A 12,633-nucleotide genomic window follows, 5' to 3' on the forward strand; every position below is an offset into this window, starting at 1 on the left:
GATACATAAATATATGATTACGTGAAATCGTCAATTCACTATGACGAAAACGAAATACTCAGTATTCGTAAAGAGCTTGATAGAAGCACAAGACGCAACTGCCAATTTAGATGAGATTTTTCAACTAATCTCTCAGATTTGGCATCACTGAGAAGTAACAAGGCGCCTGCGCAGGGACGCCGAAATGCTTCCCATCTTGGAAAGGGGACACACTTTCATGTGTATCACCCAAGTAATTAAAGACCTAAATGCGGGCACTTCCATGACTCTGTTAGTGAAAGGTATGGCCAAGTGCAGAAATATCCAGAGGATCAGAATCGCTTCAGAGCCTAACGTTCAGTAAGGGCGAGGTACAAATCAGAGGGTGAAGCGGGAAGTTTGTTTACACATCGTGTGATGCATTTTAAAAGAGGAAGTAAAAAAAAAAAAAGTTTTAAAAGAGGAAATTAAACATATCTGTAAATTACTGAACTCTTTACAAATTGTGTTATAGCGTCCGGCGATTTCATCACATGAACTTTTTGCATACCGTAGTCTATATTCAATAGTACTATTCTTGAACGCAAAGGATGCAATACAGTAGAATGAAAAAAAAAAAAAAAAATCGGGAAAAGTTTAAATAGCAATAATTGTTTTAATTGCCTTTATCAAGAATTAATTTAATAATTCTGCAGAAGGCATTGCTGTGTTATGAATGCAGTTTTTGGCAACTTATAGCGTTTGTAAGACCGACATTACAAGAAGTAATGTCTGGAAATAAACTGAAGGTGTGCCACATGATCTTCTTCACAAGAAAACCATAATTGTGAATTTCTCAATGAGCATGGCTCGTTGAAAATCGGTGCTGATTGCTCTATTGAGAATCATCCACGTGATCAGGCATAAGCGTTGGTAGAAGATATTACGTATGAAAAAGTATCTTCATCTTCACAATGAGGGAAGCGTAAACTTATAGATAGATATTCTTGGTTATTCTTTCACGTTTACAAGGAAAACAGGTGTTTATCTTCATTGGTGATGTGCAGTGCGCAAACGTTTAACTGTGGAGTGACAATCAACTAAGTGGACAATGTGTTTATCAGAGGACCCAATGAACATTCTCACCCACCAGATTCATGCCTTGTGACCAGTAAGGTGTCAAAGTTAATTAAAGAAAAAGAAATGGTGGATGTGTTTGAACCAGCATCAGAAATTGTGGAGAAAGTGGTGTTTGAAAACATAGATCCAACCATGCCCACTGCTTCGCATAGTAGCTGTCCCTGTAAATCTCGCTCGACAGGCAAACAGAAAGCGACGAGCTAACAGACCTGCGGAGCCAGTTGATCTGACCTTTGAAAATGATAAGGAACACATAGCACTTAACTTTCTTCAGTACGATATAAATGTAGGGGACAGACGTCACTTACTATTTGCAACACAAAGACTGCTTCATATACTTGCTAAATCTAAAAGATGGTATGCTGATGAAACATTAAAAAATGTGAGGTGGCCCTTCACATAAGTTTTTAGCAGTGACGTATTCAGGCAATGTGATGGAAGCGTGGAAAAAAAAGCCCCTTTTATTTGCTTTAATGTCTGGTGAGAGACGCAGAGACTACAAGAAAGTAATCAATAAGAATAAAAAAATTCTGGGAGAACAATTAAAAGTTCAAGAAGTAATACTTGATTTTGAGGCGAGGGTTTGGCGGGCTATCCCAGACATTTTCCCAGATGTGATTGTGCGTGGTTGTGCCTTTCACGTCCAAGCAGTTTGAAGGAAAGTGCAAGAACTCGACCTTCAGTCTGCCTACAAATACAACTATAGAAGAAACAAATTTTTAAGGCATTTCCTTTCGTTACCATACGTGCCTGCTGAACATTTAGAATTTATCGCGATAACGATATCGGATTATTGGTTATCCGATGATAATTTCCCCCGCGTTATCGATTCATCGGTATCGCCGTTACTTTTAGTTCCAAACAAGCGATAATCGATCATTTTAGTTTTTGGAACATGAGGAAGTTGTATGAAGTTTTTAACTTTCAAAATCAAATGTAGTTATTTAACTTAAAACGTACTTTTAATTTGTTAGGATACAGTATAAATATTGAATTTTATTTTTTTTCTAAGATTTTTCAAAGTTTTCTAAGATAAAGATAAAAATAAAGATTTGGATTTATCGATATTTTAACTTGAAATATCAATATCCTTATCACTAGTACCGGAATTTTGGATTTATGGATTTATTGGTTACCGGGGGATAAATCTATCGCCAGTCATCGATTATCGATTTATTGATTATCGTGATTTTTTTTTTTTTTTTTCATCGCGGCCAGCTATAGGTCACAACCACTATTAAATCTTTTAGAGTACGTACGCACTACGTGGATGAGGTCTGAGACATGGCCTCCAATGGTGTCGTAGGTTGGTATTATAGACTTAATTTGAAAGCACGTAAAGGCCAAGCTAATTTCTATTCACTCATAACACTATTGTGTAATGAGGCAAGACTCGTAACACTACAAGTGTACTTATTAAATGATGGAAAGGTATTGCGACACCAAAAAAGCAAAATATGCCAAGCATCATGGACAACTTGTAAAACTCTGGGATCAATTTTTGTAATGGCCATAGATCAGCTAAAAACCTACTGAAGGCAGTTTCTCATTACATTGCCGTGAAAGCGTGAATGCTATTGTTTTAATGTTATGCGTGAATTTTATTGTTTGAGAGCTTTTATACTTTTGTTTTTTTTTTTGGTATCTTGTGATCCGAGTTTGTGGCGGTCCGGTCCGAGTTAGCAATGATTCGAGTTGGTGGTGAACAATGAAAAATAAACCATCGGAGGGAGACATCGGGTAATGCCGATGCAAATGCTATACTCTTACCAACAGCTGAACTGAACTGTGATGTTCCGGGCACTACTGTGTGCCTAGAAGACCTCCCGCTGCTATCACAGTAATGGGATGCCCTGCCTTGGAGCATTATGGAAATACCGAAAAAAAAAAATAATAATAATAATGATAATAATCTGGAGGCTGGACAGACAGGACATGAAAGACTTTCGCCAGTGTTTTGTTCGAAACCGTTCGTATCTGTCCGCTCTTTGTTTACAAACGAAAGCCAGACTATTATGAACACTTTACAGTATCTGTTTCATCCCTATATTCGGTTGATCACTTAACTAAGTCTTCAGCCATGTTGTGGACAGCAGTGGACAGATATATATCAACACGCCTTTGTTTGTAAACATTGGGTTCTGAGGATGCACAGTTCGCGGACTAACAACCACATAAGAGGACAGCTAGGAACACAACGTGGTGAAGATTTATTTCAAAGATTAAGTAAATATAGGGATGAAATAGACCCTATAAAGTGTTCACAGCAGTCAAGCTTTCGTTTGTAAGGAAAGAGCGCACTGCTACAAGCAAGGGGACAGCTACGAACACGACACCGGGACGCAGACAGGGACGCTCATGGAAACACAGGTCCGTCATTTTACTATCAAGACCACCGCTACAAGTGTAGAAAATGTTCTTCCTATACCTAATAAGAAAACTATGGTGAGCCACATGAAAACATTCTTAGTCGAGTGTTGGAAAATTAGAAACTGAAACAGTGAAGGATATAAAAGAACACCAAAGAGAGTGACAAGGAGATTCAAAGCGTAGTCGGTCTAAAGACTGACTGGTCACAACCCTGGATGGAAGGCTGCTGACATGTGAGTAGAAAGTGATTCCATCTTTATGGCTAAATGATAAAGCTATGAACTTTGAACTTGAAATTCCAGATGTTAACAGTTACTCACAGAAGTCTTTTGAAACAGATTATTGAACTTGCGACTCCAGCTTTACATTTCTTTCATTACTTGGAATAGAATAATGGCTACATGTGGTGTATATATACTCGTATATGTATATATATATATATATATATATATATATATATATATATATATATATATATATATATATATATATATATATATATATATATACGAGTATATATATATATATATATATATTTTTTTTTTTTTTTACCTTCACAGAAAGGCACCGCTTCTACTCACACATTTCGACGTCTTATCATGAATATTTTTAACAGTTGCTCGACGAGAGTCTTGGTGTCTCCAAGTGTGTTTTTATGATTCTGATGATAGAATATAGGGGACTTAATCATCCATACTGCGGATTAGCAGACGTTCCCGGCGTTTTACTAATCACTTATAATGTGCTAGATTGCTGAAGACAGCAAACTGAAAGATCTGTTTAGCATGAGTTGCTGTTTGTTGTTCTAAATTGCCCCCCCCTCGAAAGTTTTTTTTTTTTTCTAGGGGAGGCCCATCATGCCTTGTGTAAGAATAAGGATATATGGATAAGGATATGGCTCTTTATTTACGTATTAATTCAACCTTATGAGGAGAGACTAATATGATTAAACTCGCTTTCTTTCGAGATATTGGTGCTTCAAGCCTCTGTCTTCTGTGATGCAGTGTATACCATGTAATTCTTTTGAAAACAAACGTGACCACCGTCTCCTCTAATAAGGATTTCGATCAAGATACGCTTATGACCTCCTTTCCCCCTCCCACTCTCACCGCTCCTGCTGGCTGTGGACCGTAGCACAGTTGTAATACTTGTCCTTGTTACTGTTAACCCTAAATGCGCCTGTGGTTGGCAATCGTTGAAATTTCAAGTTAAGAAAAAAATTACCTCTGTATTTTTGTACGGCTCTGTTCATTTTGTGCAAGTTTAAGAAGCATGTAAATGTCAACGTGGCCTTTTTCTTCTCCACGAACAATGTACAGAACTTTACGGATAAAATGCGAATCCTCGAATCGTTTTTCTTCGTATAAGCGAAAAAGAAAATAAGAGAGGAGGAGAGGCATGTGTTCAATGATTGGATGACGATTTTTCACTTCTGGCGGCTGCAATGGAATATTAACCGTGTCCTCGCTCACCACCTGCCGCAGTGGAGTGCCGGGGCTACGGTACCTGCCAGCCTCACTGCAGCACCGTCTTTCCTTCATTTCTTTAGTCATTGTTATCGAGATCATGGCAGCGGGCAGACTTGAACCACTCGTATTACTTGCTTTGGTTTGCAACACGTTGGCGGCATGGCATTTTTTGCGTAAGTTTAAGTAACATGTACAAAATAATAATACAGATGCTTACAGAAATCTTTTAGAAGAGGATATTAAGCCTGCGACTTCAACTTATTAATTAAACGGCGGATATGGATATATTTGCCTCTTATTGTTGCTCTTGATTGCTTCAAAATTTATCAACATTCTTCTCAAATTTCTCGACTTTCACAGCTTTACCCACTCAGGTAAAGTATTCCATATATGCACCACTTCACTTGGAAGATAGTATTATCTTTTATATGGTTTTAACTTTGGCTTGGGTGAGTAACTTCTTGGTGTTCCTCCTTGTTGGGCTCTCTTTTCCTCTTACGACTTAGTGAAACAGCTCCAGGTTGATATGTATGAGTAATTTTAAAGCAAATAAAATAAAATTTGATAACTTTATTCTGTGTGATAGCTCGCGTGTCTCGCAAGGAGAGTGGGGTCCATAGAGAAGAAAGCTGGATAAATTTCACTCGCACTGCCTTGCAAACGGTCCGGCCGCTATCCTTCAAGTAAGTCACCGGAGACTGCGAATCCAAGTCAAAACATATAAACTGAAAATAATAAGATAAACTTCATTCGATTTACGAGTATTTCATTAAAGATACTCATCGTCATGAATGTCACGCACCTCGCAGGTTTGCTAGAGCCCCTCATTTCATGGTAGCGGCGGAGCCCTGGCCACCTCACGTTTACATCAAGCAGTCCCTCTCGTCTGGCGCCCTCGGAGTCACCGGTCCAATGGGTCGGCTCATGGACGTCCTTGCAACTTCTCTTAATTTCACGTAAGATTTTGAAACATCTCTATAATGGTATGACTGATCGATGTGGTTTCGAAAGGATCATATGTGATTCAATATATACGAGTATTCATTATCTCTTAGGGCTTTAGAATAACTCCATTTAATAAACAATTTTATATATAATATTAACTTACAGATTCCCAATGAGCAAAAAAAAAAAAATAAATAAATAAAAAATTCTGTAGATTATATAAAATCAAATTACCTCATTGCTGCAGTTTGTCATGTGGAAATTCTAGACACCAAATTACCAGTCTGACATCCTTCAGTGATTTCCGCACATATCTCCCCGTCACAACTACAACTTTCTTTATTTATTTACTTATTTGTTTGTTTCTTTCTTTACCTATCTATCTATCTATCTGTCTATCTGTCTGTGTCTGTCTGTCTGTTTGTCTGTCTATCTGTCTATCTATGTGTTTATTTACTTTTTTTTATGTAAGAGGGCCACTGGCTAAGTTTTTTTTTTTTTTCAAGAAAAGGCCCACGTGCCAGTTCATAAAGATAAGCCACAAAGAAAAATCAGATAACGGAGGATGCGTCATGAATCCTCGCTTCTGAAGGATTTCAAGTCATAGGATAATGGAAATACATAAACAGGGAGGGAGTTCCAGAGTTTATAAAAGGTTATCCATTTATCTGTTTATATATCTATCCATATATATATATATATGAGTCTATCTAGCTATCAGTTTTTACTGTATGTTACTCACATTCTCATTTCTTGCGACAGGTACAGCGTAATACAGAAGGACGGCTACTGGGGGGCGCCACAAGCAGATGGGTCCTGGAATGGCATGATCGGTACTGTTCTGAGACAGGTAGCAGTCTGCTCTATTCCCCCGTTTGACTTAAGTGTTTATTCCAGGACTTTCGCAAGATTTCAGGTTTCTGATGGGATTGTTAGAGGTGGTACAATGTATCGTTATTTGTTTATATATGGTGAAAATGCATGTAAAAAAATGCCGTATTTCTTTCCCTCTTTCTTTTTGTCTTCCTTCCTTTCTTTTTTCTTTTTCTTTCGTGGGCCTAACAGGAAGCAGATATTGGGTTGGGACCTTTTGGAATGTCAGACTCCCGCAGTAAAGTGGTGGATTTCACCATTCCCGTGTTCCTGGAAATGCTGCACGTGCTGGTGAACCGCCCCCTCCCTCAACCCGACCCTGCAGGGTTCTTGGCGCCTTTCACGTGAGTACTCTGACTGGTTGAGCGATTGAATGACTGATTCATGGGAGTTGAAGCATTTCCCAACAATTTTGCAACCGTTTCCTCGAGATTAATTTGAAAAATTAATTGTGAAATACTTACTGCAGTCCATAATATCAATGCCTTTGATGATTTTAAGCATTTGTATTAAGTCGTTTCTTAGTCTTCTTTGTGTTAATGGGAATATAAATTGTTCTTTAAGACGCTCTTCGTATGATTTGTTTCTTAGGTTTGCTACGCTGAACTCCTAATTTTCTGTCTTTCTGGTAGTAGGAGCAACACGCTTGAACGCAATATTTCAGAAGGGGACAGATCAAGGAGTTATACAAAATGAGGATTGTATCTTTAGATTTATATTCAAAAGATCTGCCGATTTAAGCCAATTATTTTGTTTGTCTTCTTTACAACTTATGAATATTGTTGGCTAGGTTTTAGGATGTTCGATATTGTTAATTTCGCTGTCTACACCTTTAAGATGGGTACATTCATTTTATACTTGGCTTTCTCGTTTCGATACCCTGGGCATACTCATATATGAAGCACTTTATATTTATTCACATTAAAACTCATATGCCATGTTTGCTCTGAATTGTCTAGATTAGTCTACATTTCTTTTACTTCATCGTTATAGAGACTACGGAATTCGCTTTTTTTGGTGTCATCAGCAAACTTCAATATTATACCGGTAACACCCCCATCTATGCGGTTTATTTAAACAAGGAAGAGAACAAGTCCTAAAACTAATTCCTATTTCACCTCGCTGGTTACGTTAGACCACTTGGATGCTTTTCCATTTATTACTATTCTCTGTTTACGGTTGTTTAGCCAGTTTTCTACCCACCTCAACACGTCGCCTTGGATACCATGCGATTTTAGTTTAATCAGTAAACGTTTGGGGGGGGGGGTCTCAGAAGGCTAAGAGGTTCGTCAAACAAGAGCGTTTGTTACTGAAGCCGCGTTGAGTATTTTTAAGTAGTTTGTTTTCCTCTAAGTGATTAACAAGTTTGTTTCTTATAAGTGTTTCTAGCATTTTGCATACGACTGAGATAAGCTAACCGGCCGGTAACTGCATAGTATAGATTTACATTATTATTATTATTATTATTTTTTATTTATTTATTTATTTATTTTTTTTTATTGAGTTACTTTAGCGAGCTTCCACTCATCAGGCACTGTACCGGACTGCAGAGATTTATTGAACAATAAAGTCATAGGTCTCAGCGTGCAAAACCGCTGATATTCATGACGGAACACCTCATTACATAAAACAAATATTTTTTTTATCACAATGTTGCAAATACAAAAATAAAAAAAAAGCGAAAATAAATATAGGTGAAAAAAAAAAATTTCAGGTGCCCATCGTAGAATACCCCCTTAAGACGCGGGATGAGATCGTGTCAGGCCCGAGTGACTTGTTTACTTTAAGTTTATTCGATATATTTTGACACGTCCCTTTTTGTTATGCAGATATTAATGAGGGCCTTGCTGTTATTTAATTGGATTACTGGCACCGTAGGGATGTCGTTGAGGTCTTCTACTTAAAAACTGATGCAAAGAAAGTGTTGAGAGAGAGAGAGAGAGAGAGAGAGAGAGAGAGAGAGAGAGAGAGAGAGAGAGAGAGAGAGAGTCACGCAATCGAACAAATAATCAATTTAAAAGTGAAAAGTGATTACCAAGTGTCATCCTCCCATAGCACATCACCATTGCCTTACCTTACAACTTTCCATCTCTACATACTGGCTGCAGGTGGTACGTGTGGGTGGGAATACTGGCTGGTCTTGTGTGCGTGGTGGCGACCAGCGTTATCGTGGTGAGGCTGCTGGGTTTTGGTGGCCATCCCGATGTGTGGCACCACGTCTGGGCCTTCTATAGTGTCACCGTGAGCCAGAGTAAGTGTGAAGTTTCTCGATGCATAAGACGAATTGATCGTGTCATTTACCGTCTCTCTCTCTCTCTCTCTCTCTCTCTCTCTCTCTCATCTTCATTCATGTTGTTTGGAGGACAGTACACCAAGTTTCCCACACCATTACTTTTGGATTTATTCATTTATCTATCTTGTTAATTATTTACACTTGTGGGCATATGTGTATTTGATTCTTCTTGCTTGAGCCTTCAAACTGTCCCTTGTAGACCTTCCCTGGGTACCTAAAGCAGTCACATCGAGATTCACCTTCTGCCTGTGGATGCTGCTTGCCGTGGTCATAGTACGCAGTTACAGGTAAAATTTTTAGAAGTGCAAGAGCTGACGAAATAATGGGACATGATGCTTTATTATTCGCACGGCATTCTCGCCCTAGTCATACTGTAATAATAGTAGAATTGCTCTGAGCTGTGTTCAAAGTAATGTGATTAAATTAATCCATCTGTAGTTTGCCTTCGTCATGCAACACTTGCAGGCTATGATGCTTTATATCAGCAATGGATATGAAAGACTTTATAAAACTATACTAAGGACAATTCACTATGAAGAATTAAAAATAATCAATGAAAAAACTGAAAGAAAAAATTTCTTTGAGGAAAAAAACTCATCATTATTAATCTTTCTAATCTAAATTAACTCATATAAATGAGAACAACTACTTTTGAAACCCTTAGGTGCCAAATAAGAATATCAAAATAATATTATTTAATATATATGAAATGAAACGCTGTCCACAGCGGTGCTTTGACCTCACTCCTGGCAGTGAAAACACTGGCGGTGAAGTACGACTCTCTGAGGGACGTGCTGGACGACACGGGTCTCACGCTGCTCATGGAGGGTTCCACCGCTCTCACCACTCATCTCCAGGTTTCTGTTCTTCAGCGCCTCTAATACGTCACATTATTCATGTATTAACACAGGATTTACGCCTTGGAAACATTTCTAACTACATTCTTTATTTCTGCTAAAAAAATTCTTGATGAAAGTTTCCCGATATTCAATCTGCTCATCTGGAAACAGTAATTTCTGCGCTTGTGGACTAATTTCAAATTCGGCCCCTGAGCCGCACCAACATCTAGGTCTTTATCAGTTTAACTTTATATAACTTAGTTTATTTATTGTCTTACTGTTCTATTATCATTATTATTTTTTTTTTTGTTTACACTGTCAATGGCCACGTTAGGCACCGCTATTATTCATTAGTCTATATAGGGATGTTGACGGTTGTTCTCACGGGCCAATCGTTACGGCAGTAATACAAGGCCTGACCGGTAAGTTTGCGGCTCGGAGCTATACAGAGATGAGCACCGCAGTTTCCAATTTGTGCAATGTTGCTAAGAATGCGGGTACGGGGTTGTAACGGTTGCATTAACTCTTCCTGCGATTTGGTGAGGTCTTCCCTAGTTACTGGCCATTCTGAGATCTTTATTCTTGCTCCACCAGCTAAAAAAAAAAAAAAAAAAGCTAAATCTACTCTTTTAATTACTTTTTTTTCTTTCTTGTCGATGATTATTAAGATTTCATTACTTCTAGTGCTGTGAGGTGTTGTATGTCGCAGTAAAAGAGTTTAATTATGTATATTAGCAATGTTGAAAGTTTGTTCACCAGGTTGGTCAGTAGAAGGTGACAGCCAAAACAGAAGCGATCCTTGAAACCTCCAAGTATGGAGATTTCAACAAGAGGGAAATGAGTTCTGATGTGGTTCACTTTGGAAGCCAGATATTTACAAAATTGGGGCATTATTACATTCTGTTACCATTATCACACACACAGACACACACACACACACACACACACACTATATCCTGCCTCCCTGCAGACGGTGAAGGAAGGAGTCTACGCTGATCTAGCGAGGGAGAGTCGAGTGAGGGCTAAGTACGTGAAGGCCAGCGAGACCTATGCCGCTGCCTATGACCTCATCCCAGATGGACGCCACGCTATGCTGGTGGAGGATGTGGTCTGCAGAAAGGTGTACTCCGACTACTTTAGCATGACAGGTAAGGCTATTACTATTACTGATTATTCTTCTCCCTTGACAGCACGACACAGGCGAACTGAGAACAAAGGAAAAATAAAATAAAATAAATAAATAAATAAAAAATAAATAAATAAATGAAAAATAAATAAATAAATAAATAAATAAATAAATAATAAATAGATAAAAATAAAATATATATCTTATTTTTATTACCATTATTATTATTATTATTATTATTATTATTATTATTATTATTATTATTGTTATTATTGTTATTGTTATTGTTATTGTTACTGTTGTTGTTGTTGTTGTTATTGTTGTTGTTGTTGTTATTATTATTATTATTATTATTATTATTATTATTATTATTATTATTATTATTATTATTATTATTTATTATTATTTTATTATCATAATATATTTTTTCATTATGATTAAATTCAACACTAAAACTTTTCACTTATGCATAAAATGCATTTGATTTGTTGTGAAAATTTTGTGAGGGATTTACTTGGGAAGCACCTTCCTGAGAGTGTTGACAGCTTCAAGCTGCGAGGCAAAATAGTATATCTTAAAAAAATATTCTTTGCCAATAAGTTTGATTACAAAAGTAGTTTCCATGGTTTTTGTGCATATTATGATATATAGTTATCCCAGAGTAAAGACAGTATTGTACAGCTATATGACAGCTGTTGTACGATTGTAGTAGTCCTGATGAAGGATGACTGCACCTGACACTATCCATTTATCCTTTGAGACTGAGACCATGGTTGACAAAGTAGATCAGTTCAGTGTTAGGTGTATTGTCGTGGACTGTGAGGACTATTGTAAGACTCTGTCAGGGATGATACAGACCTCAGAAGCAACAAGTCTTGATTGTGGTCTCTGACATGATGTGGCAGTAACAATTGAGAAGTAAGTTGATTAATGCTGGTGTCACTCCAGGAGGAATTTAAGAAATATGAACACTTTGTTTGCATAGTACACACCGTGTTTCCGAAATTTTATGAGTAGTTAGGCTCCACGCTTATTCGGGAAGCATCTGTGTGAAATGTGAACAGTGTGGGAGCATGGTGGTGTACTTCACTTGACCAGGACTGAAGTGTGACAGTTAATCTAGTGTAACAGGGAGAATTACTTGGGGAGGACAACAGGAGAGCAAAAGGAGGGACTTCAAGTACTAGTTTTTGTTTCTGTATTTCATTCTTCCATTCTTTGTTAATTGTGAATTTTATGCCTAGAATTTTGTAGTACATTTTATCAATCTTAGGTGTTGCTTCACCTTAAACTCTCTCTCTCTCTCTCTCTCTCTCTCTCTCTCTCTCTCTCTCTCTCTCTCTCTCTCTCTCTCTCTCTCTCTCTCTCTCTCTCTCTCTCTCTCTCTCTCTCTCTCTAGGACGATGCGATTTTTATATGTCGACCAAAAGTTTCTGGCGTCTTATTTATGCAATGATAGTCCAACCTGGAAGTCCTCTGAGACAACTGCTGGATGTCAGGTGAACTATCAGTAGTATCACATCTACTTCTTGTTCACTGCAACACTTTTTATCAACCTGCATGTATCAAGCCTTAGCCTCTTACACAATGGCCACTGTTATGTTCACACTAACAAATGCC

The 12,633-nt window shown here is 37.7% G+C and overlaps 1 protein-coding gene across 1 annotated transcript in view; it reads left to right on the forward strand.

The window, feature by feature from the left end:
* Positions 1 to 5,015: 5,015 nt before the first annotated feature.
* Positions 5,016 to 12,633, forward strand: part of LOC135114111 (glutamate receptor-like) — a 9,410-nt gene continuing 1,792 nt past the window's right edge. The window contains exons 1-10 of the mRNA XM_064029815.1: positions 5,016 to 5,110; positions 5,524 to 5,620; positions 5,747 to 5,893; positions 6,645 to 6,732; positions 6,948 to 7,099; positions 8,864 to 9,006; positions 9,248 to 9,335; positions 9,776 to 9,905; positions 10,858 to 11,035; positions 12,413 to 12,512. Coding sequence (XP_063885885.1) covers positions 5,035 to 5,110; positions 5,524 to 5,620; positions 5,747 to 5,893; positions 6,645 to 6,732; positions 6,948 to 7,099; positions 8,864 to 9,006; positions 9,248 to 9,335; positions 9,776 to 9,905; positions 10,858 to 11,035; positions 12,413 to 12,512 — 1,199 coding nt within the window. The 5' untranslated portion in view covers positions 5,016 to 5,034. The remainder of the gene's footprint in view (positions 5,111 to 5,523; positions 5,621 to 5,746; positions 5,894 to 6,644; positions 6,733 to 6,947; positions 7,100 to 8,863; positions 9,007 to 9,247; positions 9,336 to 9,775; positions 9,906 to 10,857; positions 11,036 to 12,412; positions 12,513 to 12,633) is intronic.

This window comes from Scylla paramamosain, chromosome 27, assembly GCF_035594125.1.
Source record: "Scylla paramamosain isolate STU-SP2022 chromosome 27, ASM3559412v1, whole genome shotgun sequence".
In the NCBI taxonomy this organism is placed as follows: domain Eukaryota; kingdom Metazoa; phylum Arthropoda; class Malacostraca; order Decapoda; family Portunidae; genus Scylla; species Scylla paramamosain.